Below are 24,981 nucleotides of genomic sequence, written 5' to 3' on the forward strand. Positions count from 1 at the left end.
AATATCATAGTCCAAATCCAAAATAAGTGATTTTAAATTGATTTGTACTATCTTTTTCCTTCATTAGTGTTATAAAACAAATGCTATCAGTACATCCCTAATTTTTTTTTTCTGGGGACATCCTGCAGTGAATATACTATTCCAGGTAAAATGCACATTTGGATAGTTCTTAATCTCTCCAGAAATCCCAAGGGGAGAACAAAAATCAGTTTGCATATATGCATACAAGGTATTTTATCTATTATGCAAAGAGAGGATCATCTGGTTCCCCAGGAGTTTTTAGGCTCCATTAAGATTATCCATTTACAACTTTTGCTCCAGTTCTTCTGAGAGATTAAAAGAACTTCAAAGGCCTATGATCATAGGCAGTGATGAAGGCCATGTGCCCTTTGTCTCAGTTAAATCCTCGGTGTTTGAGCAGGGTGGGGGCTGTGGATGCATGCTTCCTGGACCTGCAGCAGGCCCTGCAGCCACTGGTGTACCAATGTAAGGTTGTTGGCCATGGCAGGGGTGGGTGAGGCAGTTCCCTTTATACTCCACCACCGCCATCTTGGCGTGATACTGCTTACTCTGATTTGGGATCTGCAGCATTCTCCTGCAGCCTCCATCTGATCTTGAAACTAAGGGACAAATACTTGAAACAACTTTTGGTATCAAATCTTTTCCATGAGTCAGCAGTCAGTCATACCCATGGCCAGTTTGTTGGCATCTCCCAGTTTCCCATAGTCCATGATCTGTGAGGACATAACAGCACTGACCCACCCTGAGCAAGAGCCAGGGAGTTAGTCTTACTCCTTTAATATTGGACAGGAACTCATTCACCTCTAGCAAAGCATATGTCTAATTCTGGCCACCCCTATGTCTGCAGTGCTAACCATTTGAGGTGCCAAAGGAATGGATCCAAATCAGGTGGTTACGGGGCTTAGATTTTGGGTAGTCAGTCCCTCTCATTCCCCAAGTCTAGAGGGACCCCCAGCTCCTCAGACAGACATGTCAAGTACTTTCCTAAATTGAAAAAAAAAAATCAAATCAAACTTCAAAGATCTGTGATCATGTCCAGTGTCTCAAAAAACTGTTTGTTGATGGTGTAGGCCAACAGCTCAAAAGAGCTGTTAGCACTGGGTGTGTCTGACACTGCATCCTGGTGACCAATGGTGATTGGCACTACCTCCCAGTGTGGTTACCTCCATTGTTGGCCAATCCAGTGTCTGGTACTGTCCAACCCGCTCTTCAGAATGTTACTGTGGGCTACTGTAGCGTCACCTCAACAACCCTAACTATGAGCCCCTCCAAAAGCCACTGTGAGTTGGACCCTGACCCACTGCTTGCTGGTGCGCCATAAGCTTCAGGCCCTTATTGATAGGACAGCACCAACATGTACAAACAAGTCCTTTTGTTTGGGATTTCTGGATACTATGGACACTATCTGGGGTGAGATAGCTGGCTTCTTTTGGCCTTAGAAATTCTTTTCTTTTTCCCAATCTCATGTTTGTTAAATAAATCCTATTGTTGTCCTGTGAGCCTGAGCAGTCTTGCAATGAGCACACGGGTAAGAACTCACAGCCAGTGACCTTTCCTCAATCTTGGCACTGTCCTTTGATCTTGTATAGCACTGCTTTTCAGAACTGTTTCACTGAGACGCACTTCTATTTTCAGTCATATCCCCATTACATATTTAAACTTCTTTGATCAAACTTTAGAAATATGGCGTATATTTATTAAACTTAAAACACCTCAAGAGACTGAAACCAACTCAAAGTTAAAGTTCCTGAGTGAAAATTCTTTTTTTACTTACTAAGATTTTCACTTGTCTGTTTCATTATTAGTAGGAATTTCACTAGCTCTACTTTTATCCCTATCCTCACCTGCATACATAGTCTGTATATGCATCCAAATTAGGAAAATCCTTTTTTTTTTTTTTTTTTTACAAATGGCGATCTTTATTTTATTTTTCTTTTTAAAACAAGACAGGGGCTTAAACCCAGCAGTCCAAAACTGATGAAACCCAACTGTTTGCCATCAACCTAAATCCTAATGCTATAGCTGTTTCCTGCATGGTTTGTCTCCCCAGTCATGGTCTAGAGGACTCTGAGAAGCTGTAGGAATATGCAGGTGCAGACACAGGGCCCAGCTTTATCTCCAACGTCGTGGAAAGGGACTTTACATCATGGGGCAGTGCCCTGCGCTCCTGTTCGCCACTTGGACAGAGCCCGGGAGAGTGACCTCCCGGGGTATCCACGTTGGTGGAAAATCCTTTTTTAACCATTCTAAATAGAAAAAGTTGAAAAAAAATTCTAAAACAAACAAAAACAAATTTAAAAATCACAAAAATACAGCAGCAGAGATTTTGGCCAAGTAAATGTCAGGTGTCTATTGACTGAGAAAAGAAAATAGCATGGAGATGTTGAATAAAGAATTTCTATTTGGGTTGAGGAGTAAGTTGTGGAAAAAGGTGATATTTTTACAACTATGATGAATGTAAGTAATGTTACTGAATTGTATGCCTAAAAATGGCTAGCATGGTCAATTTGTTATATATATTTTACCATAATTTAAAAAAACTCAACAATGTAACATGCCAAATACCATTCATTGAATTGCATGCTTTAAAATGGGCTAGTTGTATGAAATGTTAATTCTTAATAAAGCTGTTTTAAAAAATATCATGTGCTAAGAGAGGATTAATCCACTTGAAAAAGACCATGGTTGAAGAGTTGTAGCCCCAACCTTTCAGTTTTCATTCTTAAGAATTTTATTTTATTTGCTTCTTCCTACATCTCACTTCACACTTCCCTGGCAGACGTCCCACTTCAATCCACATTGGGAGGAAACAGGATGGCAAAATATTGCTGCTGTTGGAATATGAAGTTTATTTGTTTTAGCGCTGTGGTTTCTAGAAATCATGTTTTTTTTTTCCTCCCAATATTTAAAAGAATCAGAGGCAGGTGGTTCTTTGCTTCCTTTTCAAGATAGTGTTTTGTACAGTGATAAAAGCCGTATTACCTAAAGAAAGGTGTCCCAGACTGAGCATGTTTTTGGCCAAATCTTTCCAAATTCTGACAACATATGACAATGAAAATAGCTATTGACAATTACCTTTGTTGGAGAACTAACATCTAAAGTTAATCATTTTCCAAAAATGTTACAGTGATTATGACTCATGTATTCCACACAATTAAATCTCACATTTTTGTAATTACTACAGATGTAATGATTACCTGAGCACCAAATCCATTGAAGCCCATTAAAATCTTAGAATGCTTACTAATTTCAAAATTTTCATGTTAAATTTTGTGTATTTCAACCAATGCCATTAATTACTTCTACTCTATCATGGGACAGACTATAGTACAGTGCTGTAAGTTGAAATACAACTGACTTATTTGTCACTTAAGATAAATTCAGTCTTATTACTACAATTTCTAAAGTCCCTAAAAAGGGTTATAACTTCACCAATGATGCAGCCTTGTTTTTATGTTGTTTGATTGTGCATCTTTTGGTTTTTAATCACAATAACAATCCACCTATCAAAACTCAAATGGAGAGAGATATGTGAGAGGGATCAACAAGAGGAGTGGAAAGAGCCAATTTTTAATGTAGTAAGATAAATAATGCCAGCTCAGGTTTTACAAAAATAAATCCATGCTTCAGCAATGATAGAGCACTTGGATGTTTTAATTATGGCTCTAAGGAAAATTATTAACAGAACAAAATTTTCTCATAGACAAACACTTTCAAGAATTTCAAAATTAAAGGTCAAAAAGGCTTCCTTAGGACAAACTTGTTCTGTTTCTAATGATTCTTCTGGAACTACAGGCAATGAAATCATCATGAACACAATAGTGTTTGTTCTGGAATAGACTTTCCGATTTTTTATTCCAGACAAAGAAAGACTGAAAAAGCCAACACAAGAAATAGTTCTTCCAAACAAATTCTATACTGTTGAATGATCTCCTTCTTTGCTGTACTATAATGTTGATGGAGTTAATTTTACCTGGGGACAGAATATTCACCCTGGAAGATATTCAGATTCCTAACCTTATTGTGAGCAGAAATACATACTTTACTGAAAGACTAAGCAAACTATGGAGAAATACACTCAGGTGAAAAGGCAACAACCAATTTTGTGGTATTTTTGGAATGAAAGTCTTCTCAGAGCTGTAAAATCTTGCATGTACATCTCCCATATCAATGCTGGAAGAAACAGGTTACTTGACATCATCTATGCAAGAGGTTGTTTCTTTGCTCATGCATATTTTCCTCACAAATAATGAAACTTAATGACAGCAAATGGATTCTATTGATTTTATTCATTTATTACTTGTATTAAACAATGTTAGCCATGTAGAATGGTTAAAAAACAACTAATATTCTTGGAATATGCAAATCCTATTAAAGATTTAAACCAATCCAGTTTTTCATTATAACAGTGAATTTTCAAGTTGCATAAAGGTAAGTGTTACATTCCAAACACAACAATCACTTCTGGGTTAAACATCCACTACAATTCAGATTCCTACAATATGGAGCATGTACTTATAGAGTTTTAGTACGAAGTCAATACAAATATGAAAGGATCCTCATTTTAATGGTGGCTAGGGTGCTACAGGTGGGTGTCGGCAATGGGTATCCTCCTTAGTTCTACAATCTGGGAGTCAGTCAAGGTGCCTCCCTCCTGACTGCCTTGACCAGATTCATTATCACTGACACTGAGACCAGCACCTGAAATAGAAAAAGAATAAACACAAAACTCCTGACTATTACTAAAGTGAACTAAGGGTCAAGTTACACTAGGCCAGCACATGCTTTTTCTGTTATATTAGTAAATAGTGAACTAAACATGTAGAATAAAAAGCATCAATACCTAAAAATCACAAGCCTATAATTTAAATTTCTTTTGGTAGTTTTTATAAGTAAAAATTGACTTCTAAAATTATCAGTTTGGGTTATTAATCTTTTTTTGTTTCCATATGGTTGACAGATGTAACTTGCGGCCAATATAGCATTCCTCAATTGGAGACTTACTACCAAAAAAAAAAAATCAGCAGGGGGTCAGGATTTGCTGTTAGAAAACATATAACTTGTGATTCCACATGCAGGTCCTGCAATTGAGGCTCAGTGTGGACAGAGATCCAAGAAGTAAGATGTGTATTGACAGCACCTGGTGTCATATCAGTGCCCAGAAACCACAGGCTCTGAATGACTCAGATCTGACCCCAAGATAAAAATAATTATATAACACAGTGCCAACACGGATCAACACAAAAACCCCACAAAGTTAGCTGTTAATTATAGATAATGCCTAAGACCTCTTTTTTTGAGGAAGTTTGACAGTTTATTACTTTTTTTCACAACTCAGAATAATTAAAAAATCTTAACACTATTCTAGAGTAACCCCTGGTCTTTTCTCTCATAGTGTGCAGGGGAACACATAAACTATCTTGTTCTCTCTCCTCTCTCTCTCTCTCTCTCTCTCTCTCTCTCTCTCTCTCTCTCACACACACACACACACACACACACACACACACACACACACACAGAATGGGGATGTGGTCACTGGGCGTGCTGTTGGTTTGAATCACCAGAGAATACAGCTCTCAGCTCCTTCCTCTGTGCTGGGCACTAAACTCTGCAAATAAGAAGGAAACTGAAAACCCAGTTGCCTGGGCGGTTGAGACTTCCCTTTCTGTCTAACACAGAGGGAAGGTGGTTCTTCAGAGTTGGTAGTTATGTGAAGATGGCGAATTAGCGTCATCTTAACCTATTTGGTACGGAAGTAGGAACTCGCTAATGACCATCCCTCTTCTGGGTCTCTGTTCTTCCTGGCCTCTGTGAAAAGGGTGCTGTTGAAACTCCACTTCCTCCCTTTGCTTCTGTGATGCTGCAACATTGCGCCTGTCATCCTCTATCTGCTGCTACCATTCAGAGCTTTCCTGCTTTATTTGTTTATTTTTTTGGAAAAGATTTTTTTATTTATGTATACAAGAACTGGGGTGTAAGCCAGAGGTGGTGAGGGGGAGAGGATTCACCAGAAATAGAGTGGGGAGCAGAACAGGCAGATCCACTGAAATACACTGCAGAGGAGAACAGTGGGAGAGACAGCAGAGGCCTGCTGTTTTATGTGTGGGTTGCTTCCTAGCCGGCAGGGGATGGAACTCATGCTGCAGTTGCTTGATAGCACTGTCTTTAACCCCTGTGCCACCAGGGAGGTCCCTTTTCCACTTTCTTTAAATGTCCTTCTGCTGTTTGAGTCCTGGAGTCCTTCTCTTCAGTCTGGTTCAAGCTCATAGCTTGGCCCTTGTCTGTTTGCTAGTGATGTCTCACTAGTATTTCTGTGTCTGCCTGGGATGCTCTTCTCATTCCCCAATTCCTTAGTCTGGCTGGTTCCAATCTTCCCATAAATATCAACTGTAGTATCACCTCTGCTACTCATGGAAATGTGATTTTTAAAAAATTTCTCACTACCCCACTGGATTGTGTTCTTCCTATCTTTGTATTTCCTAGCTCATTGGACAGTACGCACCACACTATGGTTTAGTGAATGTTTATTGAATGTATTAATAAACTATGCTCTGCATCCTAGTAGTTCCTAAAAATTCTTCTTCTGTCTTTACTGTTATGTTCTTCTGGCCCATTCTGCATTCCACTGCCCACTCCCTCTGAAGAACAAACAGTAGTTCCTATCACCAAGTGCTTAAGAGTGAAACCCTCTGCAATGGTTTTTAAGACACTCCCTAATCTGGCTTTACCCTATCGAACACTAGTATTTCAGCCTTTGCTCATTAGAGAAGGAAAGCTCATTAGCTTCCTCAAAGTGATCAGGTCTCTTGACTGGTTCTACAAGTTACATGTTAAATTGAGAATCTTCCTGCCCATCCATCAATGCCCATTTCTATACCCTTTCACAAATATTTCTTTTTACAATTCTTTCAAAACAGGGGACTGGAGGAGACAATATTTGAAAAGAAAAAATTCCAGTGTATACCTAAAAAAAAAATTAATCATATTTCCTTTACATGTTCAAACTGCCTTAGTTAGGGTGAAAAGTATATGGCACCTCATATATAAGGTATATGTAAGTCCTGAAGCAAAATATATAACAAACACCCATGAACTTTTTGCTCAAGTTAAGAACTAGAATATTGTCAATGACAATGCATTTTTAAATTTTATCTATTTGCCCAAATTAAAGCATTTAACCAAAAAACTCAGATTTGGGTTTCTCTTGAAAAAGAAGACAAGGAAACTCTGGATCTGTATTTTAGAAATGAAAAAAAAAAAAAAAAACAAAAAAAACAAAAAACCCTAATCCATGGACCTGGTACTATCCTTTGGTTTTCAGTCCTCTTGAATCCTTGTGGTATTGACCTGGCCTCTGAGGGAACATTTGAGTCTGGTCCCATGCCTTAGAAGGACAAAAGGCCTGTGCTTCTCTGCTAGGGAATTGGCAGAACTTTCCCACTCAGAAGACCCTCAGTGGAGTCCTGTAGCAGCTTGATCCAGGTGAGGAGGGACTAAAGGGCTGAGTAAGATGTTCTATATGAGATCAACTATAGGGAGCCTGGGAGGACCTCATGATGAGCATCAGGGAAGAGTGTGGCTTAGTTATGAGGTAGTACCAGCTCTCACTGATTTCCATGTTGGCCTGTTCTAAACCCCACTAGAAGCGAAGCACATTAGATAGAATTTTTCTACTGAAAGTCAGCTGAGCAGACTGGCACAAACAGAGCAAAATGAAAAAGGAAGTTCACCAGAGTGCAGCTTTACAAGTGGTGAGCCTCACCTGCCTGTTACTGCTGGTCAGTAGCTGTGAGACATAAGCAACTTCTAGATACAGCTTCCCCTCGAATCACATCTCCAGGACCCAGCTGGTACTCCTTTTCAGTTTCCTCCCAATTGAAATATATGCATAGTACTCAATAACTAACCCCTCACTGAGACTCTCACAGTACCCAGAAAACACATATCTAACATGGCAGAACTGGGAGCACAATCCAGGTCATTTGTCTCTGCAATTCATTAAATGGTCACACTTACATTTTAAGCCAAAATTGCATGAGAAATTCAGAAACTATGATAATACTAACTCTCCCCCATGATAGGCAGAGCAGGCAATAAAGGAACAACAAGGAAGCTTTGGAAACAACGTAAATGCCCAAAAATAGATGACTGGATCAAGAAGATGTGGTACATATATACCATGGAATATTACTCAGCATTCAAAAAAGAGAAACACATGCAATTTGCAGCAACATGGATGGCACTGGAAGGGATCATGCTCAGCAAAATAAGCCAGAAAGAAAAAGAAAAATACCGATGGTCTCACTCATAGCAGGAATCTAGAAAACCTAAATAAGGGACCAGGAAAAAGAATAACTATAAGAAAGAAAAAATCAAAATCAACAAACAACTATGAACCAGAGACACACTATGGGGGGTCGGGGGTGGTGAGAGGAGGGATTGGGGGGTTGCAATTGTATGGGGAATATAAAAATAAAATTTAAAAAAAAAGGAACTACAAGGAGCAATTTACATTCATCTAGTGTCTCTCCTTTCCTCAACATTTCAACTGGGAAAGGGGTGATTTTAGTCCAACTTTACAAATACTGGAAATTAGTGGACATCTGAGATGTTCATTGAGTTTCCCGTTCACACAATAGGGAAGTCACAGAATGAAGCTATCCAATTGCCTCCTGACCCCCAATATAGGATGTTTTATACCATACTGCCTCTTGTGGTAGCAGCTCTCAATCTTGTTAAAGCTAATCCTTGTACCACAGGTTTCAAGAGTTCACATTTGTCTATAGAATAAATTTCAGTTTTTAAAAAAGATTTATTTATGCATACAAGAACTGGGGTATAGGCCAGAGGTTTGGGAGGTGAGAGGATCACCAGAGACAGAATAAGGAATAGAACACATGGATCTACTGAAATACACTGCTGAGGGGAGCAGCAGGGGAGACAGGAGAGGTCTGCTATACAGAGTAAATTTCAAACTCCTTGGCACATATTCAAGTACCCTCAAACCTAATTCACTCAAAAGTCATAGTGCAGTGCACACCCTGGTGTTATGGAATATATAATGAACATTTAAAATTGTTTTAAAGAATAACAATAAATTGAACCAAACTACTCATATAATGTACCAAAATTAGACTCTGCCTAACCTTGATAGATGCTTTACATAGACAATCTGCAAACCCCATGAAAATTCACAAGCTAATTGTTATAACCCTTATTTCATAAATGAGGATCTGAAGGGGCTGAATTCCTTGCTGAAAGTATATATATATATATATATATATATATATATATATATATATAAGACTATATATATATATATATATATAAGACTGCAGAACTGGGATTCCAAAAGAGAGTTTCTGATGCTGATGCTGAGGACCATTGTGATTTTTCTAAAGACCTGAAGAAAAAAAAATCAAAATCTTTCCAAATTTTGCTTTTCCATATTGATGCCAACTAACTTTGTTTAGTATATTGGGCTGTGGAAGTTCTTAAAGTAAAAAAAGTCATTTTGGGTTTATGTGCTGTCTCTGAAAAAGAAATTTATCAAAGAGTTTGTGTATTAGGGCATTAAAATTCTGAATAATTTTAATTTATGTCCAAGGACTTATTATTTCCTTCTGATTGAAAAATAAATCACTTAAAGGTTTCCAATAGGACAATGTTTACCATGACATTTGTGCCATTGGCCAGGCTAAGGTGAAACCAGGAAGCTAAGGAAATAGGGATAATGGAGTTTGATTAGTCTCTCTGTAGAATCCCCCTATGAAGAATGAAACTGTTTCTAAACCATGTATGCTCCGAACTTGGTATTTTCCAAATCTAGTTAGCTCTGCATCAACATAAAAATTGCAGGGCTCCAGGGGGCTGTGGTGATGGTGCACAGGTGCATTGGTGAAGGAAATTCTATGGGGACGACACCTGAGGAGGTGGGAGGGAAGCAAATATTGTGTAAAAATGAAGCAAATATTGTGTAAAAATGATGTAAAAAAATTAATAAAAAATTGCAGTGCTCAATTCTTGTAAGCAGATTACATGTCCTTCCATCCTACCCTCGCCTCTGTGTAGACTGAGTCTCTGTTCTAGTTATCTCAGTGTCTTCTTTTCTTCCCTAAAATGGAGGTTGTCCCAGGGTGACTGTTCTCATTCTCCTAAGATCCTAGTTGGGGACACTGATGAAATATTATAAAGTTCTATTAAAAAAAACTAACAATAACCAGGACATCACTTGTCTAGAACTGAGTATCTCATGTGCCTGTGGAAAGGCTAATACACTTCAAGAATAACTAATTAAAGGATATTCTGTCCTCTACTTTAGAATGAAATGTGGATTTATCATAAAAAGGCAAATAATTTATTTAAAAAAATTAAAAAGGTCACAGATTTTTCTTTCTTTTTTAAAAAAGTATTCAATATGGTTAATATTCAGATGAAGAAAGTCTGTGACTAGTTTTGGAGCAGGGTTTCTCTTTCATACCAAACTGTTTTAATATACTTGCCTGTGTTGCAGTTTTGAAATGTGGGAAAAATAACACAAAACAAAAAACATACAGGATACTGTCTTGCTCACTTTGGAATTCAACTGTAGCTGTTAAATCGGAAATTGACACCTGTCAATGTATTTGTAAATGCTTGTGAAGAAGTGAAGGTATTTTCCCAATCAGAAACTGGTTATCCAGGCTTTCCCTATTAGATTTTTAGCCTTTTCAGATTTAATATAAATGTAATTGGAAAGAGAATGTCTTAGCTAAAACGAGCATTAAGTCTTCCATTTGTCCCATGGGGCACTGACATTTTGACATTAAATTCCTCTCACTGCACCCAAGTAAAGGTATTCTACCTATTGAGTTAATATAAGTATTTTAGTATGTGTTTGAATATTTCAGTATTATCAGATTAAAAGATGATGAGATCTTTGAGAGATTTAAAGGGCAGAGGAAATGGTTTCAATGGTTATAAAAAGATTTGGAAGACCCACTGTTTCCAATACTTGACTTGGAGTGATCCATCGTTCAAGCAGACCTGAGCTCGATCATGGTTTGTAAACTCAAAGATCACAGCAGCCAGGGAGGCTAGTATATACCAGAGGCACACGTCTGATGAGCACTGAACCAAGCAAAACATTCGTGCTCCGTCTCAATTGCAGCTATTACTTAGTTCCAATCAAATAGTGATTGGAAATCACTTAAAAGCAAGCTAGATTTTAAGCACACCATTGCTAGACCTTTTTACAGAAATTCAGGAATATTATGGAATATCTCAAAAACTTTTAACGTTAATGATAAAATATAATAAGGGTCCAACAGAATGGCCTATTGGGCTAAAAACAGCCTGTGTGTCATTTCTAAATTCTGTTACAGATGGGATGGCATGAGGATTGTTTCCTTGATTTGACCATATTCTGTTATGGGAAGTGTCTAGGCAATGGTGCTTGATTATGATAATAAATTTTAATATGGGTAACTAATGATAGAGACGGTTATTTTGGTCTTTTAAATTATATATTTCCTAAGCAGCTTAGTGAACTCTAAAGAATGTTAAACTCTATCTATAAGCAAGTCATTCCATACATTCCTGAGCTGCATGCACTTAATACTTGTTAGGTATATATATATAGGACCCACAGCTAATTTAATTAAGCTTCAAGAATTTGCTTTATGTCTCCAGTGTCATAATATCAACAACTGACTACTTGGCACTACTGAGGACAAAATCGCCTGAGAATTACTTGTAATCTCAAAGTTCCCTTTTCTGTTCTAACTCAAGTGAGTATTTTTTTTTTTTTACAGATTTATTTATTTATCCTTACAAGAGCTGGGGTACAGGCCAGAGATACAGGGGGTGAGAGGATTCATCAGAGACAGAGTGGGGAGCAGAACAGGTAGATGTACTGAAATATACTGCTGAGGGGAGCAGTGGGTGAGACAGGAGAGGTCTGCTGCACCATGTGGGTCACCTTCCTGGCCAGGGTTCGAACTTGTGCTGCAGTGGCTGCGGACAGCTTCATATGTTGCGTCTTAAGCCCTTGCACCACCGGGGAGGCCCCACTCAAGTGAGTATTTTCTGTTCATTCCTTCTTTTTGTAAAACTCTCTTTCCTCTTTAGTTCTCTTTCTGACTATGTTATAGATTCCCCTGTGGGAACTCTTTAAATGTAGGTATTATTTAGGCTGTCCTTGTTTCTCTTGCCTTGTATTTTCCCTTCCTTCCTCTCCCTAACTTACCTCTTTTCTTTACTTCTCATTGATCTCCTCCCACTCTCCTAGATCAAAAATATTTATCCCCACAGTTTCTGATGTAATCTCTGCAATGACATATTTCAAATCATTACCTCTGGCCCTGATTACTGGTCTAAGATGTCAACCTGAATATTTAAGAGCTGATGATCGATATGTCCAAATCGGAACTCATCAGTTTTCCCACACAAACAAGTAAACACATTCTCTACATATGATCTGATGCCTAAATCACCTTAGGTGAGAAGAACCAGCCATCTCCTCAGAGGACCTCTTCTCATTTTTATTTCCATTCCTCAGAATTGAGACCTTAGACCATTTTCATAGACCACTGTCATGACCTCACAACATGCTGATTTTGCTTCTAAATAGTAATTTTGCCTTAAAACCAGAGGGAACAGGTCAGGCCTCTCCTCAAATAGTACACTAGCTTCTGTGAAAATCCCACCCCTTATGTGGCATCTGAACATTTTAATATTATGCAAAATGTTAAGCAAGTGTTCTCCCCACAAATGAAACTAAATCAAATTAAATAAAGTGGGTTTCTTCACACTAGCAGTTTTTTTAGATCTGCTGAAGTGCTAATATAAATAGTGAATTTCTGCAGTTTCCCAAATATACTTGGTCAGAGAATCCTCCCACTGAAAATGACTATGGCTATCTCAGGGAGGACGCAGGTTGGCACCCAGTTAGCAAACTATAATAAATTATTTGCAATAATAATGCTTATTATAACAATCATACATTATTAATTATGTTATAATGGGTTTATTAACAATGATTAATAATTTAATTATTGAGTTATTTAATGATTATTTAATTATTTAATTTTGAGGGGCTCCACACCCCTTCTGTCTCAGTCACACTACAGGGTTTGTTCTTCCCTGGTGAACTGCTGGGCTATGACTAAATATTTTCCCTCAATCTATGCCTTTCCTCCACCTTACCTACTTAAAAGCTACACATTTTTAAGAATCAGTTGAGAGGATTTAAAAAACTTTTCTTAATCCCTTTAATAATTAATAACTCTTTCTACTTATTATTCTTTTTATGTCATGTTCATGTGAATTTGTATTTCTTCCATCAAACTTTAAGTTTCTTTTTTTTTATCCTTTCATTCATTCTTTTACAATTCCAGTGCCAAGGAATCCAGATATGCAGCAAATGCATATTTTCAATAATTATGTTAATAGACTCATCTGAGCATGGACCTATCTTCTCTTTTTGTTTGTACATATAGAAATGAAAAGGTCATTGAAATTTCTCTAACAATAACAGATTAACATTCCTTCTGAGGAAAAAGTAAAACTTGGTATTTCATTTGAAAACTACTATCTATTGGGATCACAGAGTAAGTGGAAATGATAAATATATGAAGAATCAATAAAATAATATATGTAATGATGGTACTCTGAAAACTATAAAACTATATATATGAGCTCATTAATTTGACTTTGAAAGGTTCAAAGATATTCCACAAGAAGGTCTCTTTCACAAGTTAGAGGCAAAACTCCCTCACTAAAATTCCTACCAGACTGTCCTATACTGAACTTGTTTCAAAATAAGCTCGGTATTCTAGCAAGATTCTGGGAGAAGTTACATTTAGTTATGCCCTTTTCATAAAGCAAAAAAGAGTATGCCCTTTTCATAAAAGCAAATTATAAATTATTTTTAGGCTGTGTTATATTTGGTGCCCCAAACAAAATATCCTAGAGTTTGTTTGGGATTAGGAATGGGTCATGAGAATTAGGATGAGCTAAAGCTGACAGTACTTCTGCAACTTCGTGGGAAGAATACATAAACTGTAGCATGGCAGGAGTGCCTACTTCTAATGTGGTTTGTGGGTTCATACATACCAGTTTTTAATGCAAATATCAAGTCATCAAATTCTTGGGACTCCTCATCAGCTATCAGTGACCCTTGGCCATATCCAGAGGAAGGGAACGTGGTGCCATTTTGTGGACTTGATTTTAAGTCAGGGCTGGCCTGACTGGCTTGTTGGAAGGATGCTCTCTCCCAGTCAGGTGGTACCTTTGTGGGTTGGGGTGGGGAAAAAAGGAAACCAAGATAATATGAATATATACAGACTACTCTGAAATTCATTTGGAAAATAAAACTCATTTCATTACAAAGACCAAGTGAAAATGCTTCTGAATGATTTAGAGTTCAGAGATTTAAGCTTTCCTTTACTCCTTAGAAAAGTGTTCTCCCCATGTAACAATCTAATCTGGTTATCCAAAATAATTTCTCTATTAGAATTACTTACATTTCTATGGTGTTAAATGTGGTTAGAGAAAACTGTTTTAACCCAACTGATACTTTACTTTTTAGCATATGTGCAAAGAAAGCTGTTAAAAATATAAGAACTGAAGAAAAACCTCCCTCATCTTTAAGAGAGAACATGGGATTTTAAATATAATAGCTATCTATAAGGACATACTGAACTGAAAAAAAACAAACAAGGTCTTTAATTTAGCATTCTAAATTCCTCCTTTTTTGATTAAATGATTAAACAGATAGTTCTATCCTGAAATGATTAATATATTCACTTTCTTCTACATTACTGGTAAACAGCCACTTAATCTTTTCCTAATGCTTTCCCTTCTCTGCATGGCTTTCTAGCATGGCTTTGACAGGCACTCATTGACAGCTGGATCAATGCCAATACTAAGCCTCCAAGGAATGCAGAGCATACTTTAGGGTATCTCATTGTGCAACACCCCAAATGAACATTCAAGAAGTGGCTCTGGCCCAAGAATTGACTGTCACAGCTGCTGACTCCCAATATAAGATTTCCTGAGAGACTGTAGGATACCTTGTAATGAGTGAACAGTGACCCGAGAATTTTAGAAATAAATGAAAAATAATGAAAAGTTAAAATATTTCACTAAGTTGAACATCTATTCCAACACTAAAAGAACTTTGTAATGTTACTAAAAGTTTGTTTCTTACTGTCTTTTACTGAGATGTATACACCATCATTTATTTTAGAAGTATGGGAACCCCGGCCCCCCCATTCAGGTATTATTACCATAGCATATCCAATACCAAAGCACCCATATATCTGTTCTTCAATACATTTGCTACCAGATATGAGGTTCTTTAGCACTTGAATATAGTCAGGATGATTGATAAAGCTGAATTTTTAATGGTGTTTAATTTTAGTTTAAATTTAGGTAGCCACACGTACCTAATGGCTAGTGTATTACACAGTTCAGAGACAGACAAATGCTAGGTTGAATAATGACTAAAAAAATACATTTTTTTAAAAAGATTCATGCCTGAATTATTAATTAAAAGTATCTATCAGTATCAACTATGATGTAAAATAATTCAGTTTTAAGAACTCTTGGGATATAGAAATTATACTATATTTCTAAACATTAAAGTGCAATTTAGACATAGTTCAATTTTTAAATATTGTACTTGATTTGATTGCCTACTTTAATTTTAACCTGGCATAAATAAAATTACTTTCTACATTAATGTTGGAAACCAAAATTGTCTTTGGACTTGTTAATTATCTATCTACTTATCTATAAACTGTTTCCTTCTAAGACAGATGTACTTTGATTTCCTGCCATTTTCTTCAGAATGCAAATATAAATACTATTCCCCTTAGCTCTTTAATACAGAGAGGGTATATGAGCGATGGAAAGTATGGTAGACAAGTGAATCTCAGGCACTACAGAAACTATGAGGGACCTGCATTACCATCTCTTTCAGGGATATTTTAAAATGTGACCAATAGTCCCAGAGCTGTGGGAGGCATTACTATCAGGTTGCTGGCGTTGTGACTGAGATACAGGAATCCAGAATGATGCAGTGAGAATGCAGAGAGCAATGGGAAGTAGAGTTTATAAAGGACATCCTAGCTAGATTTTCTGAAACAATCTTATGAGTTTTTTTCCTAAAATAATTTTTGGTTTTCAAATTAAAGGAGCTTTGGCTTAGTTCCTCTTTACTGAGCATTTTTTTTTTTTGAGATTGACAAAGTGCAAAGGTAAAAGAGTTATGGAAGTAACTTTTAAAGAAAAGCAGTACTTAAGAAACATTTCTGAAGCATTCGCAGTCACTGCCGTATCAAATTTTATGACTTCTCATTACACACCATTGATTGGTAGAGCTCACAGGGCAGGGATAAAAAAGAAGTAGATAACAGGTGTGATAGCACAGTAAGCAAATCAAATACCACAAAGGATGTCAGTAGGGAAAGGATACAAAAGTGACCTAGCACCATTTAACTTTGTACAGTTTATGAGATGGGGTGTCTGTATGTGATAAAGAGAGACGGAGAAGAGCAAGGCAAAGATCGGTACCTCCTCCATAGCACTGATAAGATTCTGGGTGGACTTGCTGATTTCCCCTCCAGCAGGAGGCATGCCACTTCCTGGTGTGAAGAAGGCTGTGCTGGGTCCTGGGTGCCCATTCATTTCCACTGTGTAGCTGGCCTTCATAGGGCAACAGGTCTGGTTGTGGAGAATGAAATAAACCACAAACACATAAAGTCCCTGTGAAAGAAAGGAACACCAGAACATTAAAGAAGTATTGCTATCATAGCTGAAGACTAAATGTGGTTGTAAGTAAGCATAGCTGATTTTCTGCAAGTATTTTCCAATTCTGCCAAAAGATGAAAATTACAAGACATGACAGAAGACTAGCAAGAGACTACTGCAAATTTCCAAATGTCACAAAAAAGTTTTTCAACATCATTAGGGAAAGTTGCCCTCCCACTAACATATCAGTGGTTTTCTTGGGTAGAATATAAGTAATTCTGAAATCTAGCCCTTCTTATACACAAAAAATTGCAGAAGTCTGTCTGATTAGCTGTGTAAGTTTTGCTTTAGAAAGCAAACATCTTGGTTTCTAAAAAATCAGTCTTTCCCCATCTATCACATTTATTCTCATTTTTTTTCCCTTAGCAAAATGGTAGAAGTGAGGTAATAATGGCAAAACGACCTTATAGATTTCTGGAAGTTAGCACTTCAATTGAGCCTTCTGATTTTGTTTATATATCTCACCCACATACCTCATTTGAAAACAAAATCACTGGATAGGGACTAAGAGGAATTCTGTGGATTACTTAAGATTTATAGAATGCCTTGCTTTTTAGTAAATACTATATGAGAACAAAACTATCTTGGGCATTTGTAAACATCTGCTAGTCCTCTGAATTCTTTTTCAACCAAGAGAAACTCTTGACAATTGCTCTGCTTCTGTCACAGACAGCAACACAATTTTGTATTTTTGTTTGAGGCATTGCCCACACTGGCTTTCCTTCATGATTTCTACAAGGGATCTACTGTATACTTCTAATAGTGCTTCTGTAAAACTTGGTAATTTTGACCTTTTCGCTCAGCCAATAAAATGTGTTAAATTGCACCCTTTGTGTCTGTTAATCCTGTTGTTTAAGTTTGGGAAGCAAGCAAGAATCTCCTTCGTTAATAGAATTCTTTAATCTACAAAAATAAAATCAGGACATACCGTGTATCAAGAAAAGGAGTTAATGCCAAGTTTTTGTTTAAGTAAAACAAAAATAAGTACCTTCATTTTGTGAAATTTGCAATCTTCATTGGCTCCTAACTTTTCTAGGAGTATAGAAACTATATAAGGAAAATAATACACTTGTGCACTTGAAAGTTGTTTCAAGTTGGTATAAATAGTAAAAAATCCATTAAAAATAATCAGAGCCTAAGAATTACAACCTATAAAATGAAATTAGAAACAGCCTGTAAGGTAGGCATGTTAGCATTTGATCTCTGCTGCCTTTTCTGGAAGACTACTCTAAACTAGGGCCTTTCTCTCTTTTCTGCTAGATGATCTCTTTCTGAGCTGGATTTCTAACGAACATGTTTTAAAATCACTTGTTTATCAGCTAAAAATTTAAAATGTAATTATTCTAACCATGATATAAAATTAGTAACAGAAACACTTATTTCCTTATGAATTAGGGTTATTTGGTTTTTGGAAACAATAATATCCCACAGTATGTAGGATAAATGAATTAGTTTCAACCTGCAATTGATGTTGTGAACATTAGCAGAAATGAATCTTACTAAAAACACATATGCATAACCAAAATTTTTCTCGTGTAAATAATTTTTCACATGGGTATGACTTAATCACATTGACCATAGTAACTGGCAAAACAGAAAAAGAATTAAACTGTGAGCCTTAAAAACTCTGAGAATGTTATGATTTATGTCAGATTTCTTTAAGTGTTACCAAGTGATAGGGTAAAAGCTAGATCAGGAAACAAAAATCATGCTCTAAAAATCTATCTCTAAGGACCCATTTGTGCAGGCAGCACATTCTCTTGTTTGTTTTTATATCTAGTCTTTTGTGCTTGGGGAAAGAAACTGTCTGCTAAGAATAACGCGCATGTGAAAACTACATCTGTTTTTTTTTTCCCTTAAAAGTATATTTACATGTACAGTAAATACTTTAAATCTTTTAGATGTGCTCCAGAAAACATAAACACTATGAAAATGGAGAGGAAAGAATGTTTAAAAATGCAGATTGTATGACATTTGCCTTTGTCAGCCCAGGCTGGGCCAATGCAGAAAAGGAACCTTCCTTATCTCAAGTACTTGGCTGACTTCAGAGGTTGACTACTCTGACTTCAGAGAAAAGCAAGTCCTTATTCCAAACACTGCATGTTAAATTTCTGGCTCTCATTTCTATGCCAGTCTATGTAAGAATTTTAAGAAAGAATCTAGAACAACATTCAATCCAATATGCTGAGCACCCACGAAGCTAGCAGTATAGAATGTTTGACCCCTGCTCTTAAGTTTTTCACAAAATAAAAAACATGCTACAAAATAATAGGTCAATTTTTTAGAAGCAGGATATAATTCATCTGTTCTTTACCTAGAGATGCTAACAGAAGCAGGAATCCTCTCTGTGCATTGATTGCTATTTTGGTTATTTTGTGGCTAATTACAGCAATGAAAAATACTTTCAAAGAACCATAATAGGTTGTATCTGAATTGCCTATACCCACTATGGTCCAGTTTATATTTCTTTTGATTCAGGAATTTAAGGTTATTAGCAAAAATTCAGTGAGCCACAAATGAGACCACAATTGTCTAAGAGAGTTAATAAATGTTCTTGACATCAAGGAGTAAGATAAGTAGAAGAGATTTTGGCTCCTTACCTCAATAATTTCTATCAGTTCTACATGTGGTGGGAGACACAACATTTCACTTGACAAATTTAACCCAGAAGTGGTGACAGGGAAATGATAAGAAGGAAGTTGATTAAGCTGCTTGTTTTTGAAGGGAGTGAAGTCTCTGAGCTTCACACTGATGCAGAGCACTCATCTGAAACCTGAAGGTGTCCTGCCTCAGGATAAAGACACAGACTCAACTAGGAGCAGGTTAGCTTTGCAGCACTTTTAAAAAAGGACATGAGAAGCATATAAACTCCAGATATTCAAGCTGTAACTGTACACAATCGGCCTTGGTCAGCAACCCTCTTTGTCTCTATGACCCTGTCACTCTTTCAAGGTTACAGGAAAGTGGTTAAAATACCAAATGTATTAAATGAATCCATGTAGCAGTTGCCCTGGGCCCAATCCCTAAATTTTATATAAATACATATTCAAAATAAATAAATAAAGTGAAATATCAGTGCACTATTTTTTCCACGTTTTACTGCTCTCCTGCACCCAGTCAATTGAATCTAGTGTTAGAGAATTTATGTCTTCCGCCAACAAGCATGAACACACCCATACAGAAATTAATCTCTAAGATAAATATTATTGAGTTGAACAACCTGACAATTGACTCCACATGGGCTATATTTTTAATATTTGTCTTATATTCTGGCAGAGAATCTTGATTAATGACAACTGATAAAACATGCAGGTAATGGTGTCTAAACTGTTCATATTCCCTTCACCTCCCCACATTGCTCACAATTTCCAGTTTAGATTTTTAGGAGTTTGTGATTTAGGCTTTAGTGTGATTTTCTTTGCATTGGGTTCTCTAAGTTTTTTTGATCTATGCTCTGCCATTACATTTGAAAAACTCTTGGCCATTATTGTTTCTGTTGTGGTTACTTATTAATGATTATGTATGGAGGAACTTTGAGGTGATTCTAAAAATTAAAAAAAAAGTTTTAATCTTAATATTTTTGTTTGTTTCAATTCTTTGTTAAGTAAGTTTCCCCCAAAATAATGTTTTTAACTTGAAGCAAATATTTTAGTATATTAGTAATGATCGATTTTATATAATGGTAACATGGATAACTTATCCTTTTCATTTTTATATTATAAAAACTCAAATATAAAGATGTTAACATAACAGGAATGTTTTTGGAGCTTGGGAAAGTACAAAATTTCAAAACCTCCAGGTCTATGTTAATTCCATTATGCAAACTAGTTACAGAACAGACAGTGATCTCATGTAAGTGAGGCATATAAAACCGCTGTTTTATCTAAGAAAGAATATAAAACCATGCAGGATAAGGGACAGAGAGAAATAAAATCTTAATTAAAGTTAGGCTTTCTTCAGTTCAAAAGCTACAATTTGGGGATAAGGAAAAGAATAACCCATTCAATTATAACTTTGTAGAAAGCAAGTGACTAGGCAGTATTTTTCAGTTTGTAGTTTAATTTCTGGCAGGCAGGGAGAGATAAAGAAATGTTTGTTAGGGGCCTCCCTGGTGGCACAAGGGGTTAAGTCTCAGTACTATGAAGCCATCAGCAGCCACTGTAGCACAAGTTCGATCCCTGGCCAGGGAGGCGACCCACATGGCGCGCAGACATCTCTTGCTGCCCGCTGCTCCCCTCAGCAGTGTACTTCGGTCCTACTGCCTGCTCTGCTCCCCGCTCTGGCTCTGGTGAATTCTCTCACCCTCCAGCGCTTCTGACTGTACCCAGTGCTTGTATAAATAAATAAATAAATAAATATCTTAAAAAACAAACAAACAAACAAAAAAACATTAAACTTCATCAGTGAGAGAGCATGGGATGGGGATGGAGTCATATCCTGTGTGGCATGTGCTGGTTTTCCTCCTTTAATTCTCTCCCTATAGTTAAGTAATTCGGTCGTTACTCAATAAAACTTTGATTTCAGCTTATGCTTTCTGGCCCATGTGTTTCTTACTTATGCCAAGACTTTCTTGGGGGAGGAGGATGGGTCTCTGCTTCTAAGTCAGTGACCCCCTGATGGGGGCTTGCTTGGTGCTGGGTCCCCAGGTGACCTCTTGGCTGTCTCTGGCTCTTTTGCTGCCGCTGGGTTTGCATGCTGCTGCTGTTCCTTCGAGTGGCTACTTTTCCTTAAGGGGCTTCACAGCTTCCTGCTTTTGCTCTCCTCTTGGCAGACACCCCAGGGAAGTCTCCGTGATCTCTGGTTTCTGGCTTCACACAATTTTTGGGTTGCTTATACTGTTTTGCATTGCCAGTGACTTAGCAGCATTGACCATAGATTTCACTCCAATGGCAAGAATTGAAAAGATCAATACAATATTTCTGCATTTGTACATTTTTTCAGGTGTGAGAAAAGTAGGAATTTCATCTCTCATTTACCTCATTTTTAAAACTCTTCTTATTTTTCAGTTTAAGTTTTGTTAGTGTTCTTATTTATCATGATAGTCCACAATCTATTATGTGCACTAAATATATAAGGAAAGGAAACAAGTGAGTTCATTGTGATGGTTATTGGTTAGGAAACAACTAAAATGCTTAGAAATCCATGTGAATGATTGTCGTTCAAATACTTAAAAAATATTTGGATGGGATAGGGACTTACCTAGTGTTCATTGTGATCTTTGTCAAGTTTGTCTAATAGTTACTACTAATTTAAGGGATACTATTTAGAATGAGTAGAATGAATAAAAGTTTGGCTGGCTTAGTCTGCCGGCCTCAGTCATATCTATGACTAAAAATCTCAGCCATATCTGTGAGTAAAAAATCTGGGGAGTTGGTCTCCACTTTTAGGATTTGGGCTTATAGTGATGTCTATTCTAAATTCTGTAATCCCCTGAAACAACAGTTCTATGGTTTCTTTTTTTAATCATAATAGCTAGAGAAAGACAAGGTATTTTTTCTTTTACATAATTAAGGTTTATGTCTGCAATTTAAGAACATATGTCTCCATGTGTCACTTGCTGACATGAGAAATATTTGTTCAGTCTTCTTTGTGATAAATGCTCATGAATCAAATGATTATTAGCTCATGCCTCAGTATCTCATCTCCAGATGATATGATCCTTGTTCCTTCAGCCTTTTCCCTTGAACCTTGTTCTCAGTGACTCTCAACGTTCTTCAGATTTTTGTTATGTTTTCCAAGCACAGAGTCCTAATCAGTTTTGATACTATTTATCAAGAACTAGATTATTGTGACAAGTAAAAGGAATCAAAATTAAGTCATTCTTAGTAACAAGAACACAACCTCTTGGTCCCACACCAATCCGGTTTTGAGAGTTCCTGGAGCAGAAAAATTTCACAAGTACAAATTAAGTTGGATGGTAGGTTGATGGGTAGGGAAGAGTAGAGGTGGTCATAGCAGTACTTAGATGAAATTAAATAATGTGGAAGAGGTTTAGAATCTGAGAATATTTTTTTCAGGCTTGAATAAAAAATTGAGAAGAGACCCAAGGTGGAGTAAACTTTGAATGAGAAAAATATTTTACCTAAAATTATAAAAACACCAAACTGTACCATGACTATTTTTATTCATTATAAATCTTATTTGGGCCTGCCCTGGTGGCGCAGCGATTGAGTGCTGGGCTGCGAAGCTGCCCGCAGCCTCTGCAGCGCCGGTTCGATCCCCGGCCGCTGGGCGAGGGTCCCACATGGCGCGCAGACCTCTCCTGCCGCCCGCTGTTCCCCTCAGCAGTGTACTTTGATCCTTCTGCCTGTTCTTTTCCCCACTCTGGCTCTGGTGAATTCTCTCACCCTCCTGAGCTTCTGACTGTACCCAGTGCTTGTGTAAATAATAAATAAATTTTAAAGAAAAAAAAATTAAAAGTGATCAATTTAAAAAAAATCTTATTATAAGTACTTTTGTTTCACCACTATTGACTTATTCTAAGAAATTTCCACAGGCACAGGAAATACCCAGTCTGTGGACTGAAGAAATAACAATGATGATGATGATAGTAACAGCAATAACAACAATAAAGCATTCACAACAAAATAAACTGAATTGGTTTCCATGTCCTTTGGAGTGATTTTTTATGTACAAAATCTAGTCAAAAATATACTTTTAGTTTTGGTTAACAAATGTTTCCAGGGTGTCTAGCAAACCACGACTATGGGAAAAACTGACCTACTCTCAGTAAGTATATTTATATCAAATCATCACAATGTATGCTTTCAATACTCTACAATTTGTATTTTGCCTTAGTAAAACTGGGGAAAAATAGTAAAAAGGACAAATTACTGGTAAACAAAATTCTTATCAGCATCCTTTCAATTGCCATTTTGAAACAAGGCCTTAAAAATTTAGCATTGAGATATCTGTTAACCACTCCAAGGATTGAGCATAATTGTGTAGACAGTGATAAGTGACCAAAAAAGAAAATAGTGTAGGTGGTGATGAAAAGAAAAAAGTTGGATGAGTCAAGACTAAAAACAAAACAAAACAAACAAACCCAAAAAACAAATCACTAAAATTTCACATTATAGTGAAAACATATTAAAATATTTTAAGCATTAGTCTGGCAATTAGGAGTGAAGGCAAGGTTTGCCACACAAGTGTAGAAGGTAGCTGTGCAGGGGTAAAAGCTGAACCCATATAAGTGTAGAATGTATAACTTTTTTTTTTAAGGAAGACACTGTGTAGAGTAAAAAGCTGAGTGCTCAGGATTAAACACAGCTGGAGGACATGGACAGGAAAGGGAACTAGAGAAGTAAACAAGGAACAACTCACTGGTCAGACAGGTCAGATAAGAGGACAGCTACAACTAACTGTATCAGGAAAGCCAAGGGAAGACGCTGTTCCAGAAGATTCTGTTCCAGAAGAATGGACTGTCAAAAAACACATATCAAGAACAAGGAAAAGGAGGCATTTAGGCATTTGTTCATTTCAGATATAGCAGATGTCTTTGGGAAAAACACAATTACTACCGAAAGGGTGGTGAGAATAGACTGAATTACATAACGCACATTACTGTCAAGAAAAAAGTACTTACAAAACAAAACAAACAAACCCAAAAAACAAATCACTATAATTTCACATTATAGTGAAAACATATTAAAATATTTTAAGCACTTTAAGTCTGGCAATTAGGAGCGAAGGCAAGTTTTGCCATACAAGTGTAGAAGGTAGCTGTGCAGGGGTAAAAGCTGAACCCATATGAGTTCACCACCTACACTATTTTTTTTTTTGGTCACTTGTCACTGTCTACACAATTATGCTCAGTCCTTGGCGTGGTTAACAGATATCTCAATGCTAAATTTTTAAGGCCTTGTTTTCAAAATGGCAATTGAAAGGATGCTGATAAGAATTTTGTTTATCAGTAATTTGTCCTTTTTACTATTTTCCCCCAGCTTTACTAAGGCAAAATATAAATTGTAAAGTATTTAAAGCATACATTGTGATGATTTGATATAAATATACTTACTGATGAGGGGAATAATCTGACTTGTGATATAAGAGCCACAAGTCTGATAACTGCATGTTAACATTTGGTGGAAGTGTTTTCCTGCTTCCATCCCACCCACTTCTTTATTCAGAGGAAAAGACTATACAGCACAGAGTTAATTTTCTTTA

At 36.8% G+C, this 24,981-nt stretch overlaps 1 protein-coding gene and 1 non-coding gene across 2 annotated transcripts in view; both read right to left on the reverse strand.

Moving 5' to 3' along the window:
* Nucleotides 1-2,041: 2,041 nt before the first annotated feature.
* Nucleotides 2,042-2,244, reverse strand: LOC119261504 (small nucleolar RNA SNORA73 family). Its single transcript, XR_005129041.1, has one exon. It is a non-coding gene; the product is annotated as a small nucleolar RNA SNORA73 family (small nucleolar RNA).
* A 2,022-nt stretch (nt 2,245-4,266) lies between these two features.
* Nucleotides 4,267-24,981, reverse strand: part of LOC119260425 (adhesion G-protein coupled receptor V1-like) — a 216,299-nt gene continuing 195,584 nt past the window's right edge. The window contains exons 5-7 of the mRNA XM_054687910.1: nt 16,579-16,770; nt 14,116-14,290; nt 4,267-4,722 (exon numbers count right to left, since the gene is read on the reverse strand). Of these exons, the coding sequence (XP_054543885.1) occupies nt 4,604-4,722; nt 14,116-14,290; nt 16,579-16,770 (486 nt within the window). The 3' untranslated portion in view covers nt 4,267-4,603. The remainder of the gene's footprint in view (nt 4,723-14,115; nt 14,291-16,578; nt 16,771-24,981) is intronic.

The sequence above is a fragment of the Talpa occidentalis genome, unplaced genomic scaffold (assembly GCF_014898055.3).
Source record: "Talpa occidentalis isolate TD23 unplaced genomic scaffold, MPIMG_talOcc4v2.1 talOcc4.6, whole genome shotgun sequence".
NCBI classification, from domain to species: Eukaryota; Metazoa; Chordata; class Mammalia; order Eulipotyphla; family Talpidae; genus Talpa; species Talpa occidentalis.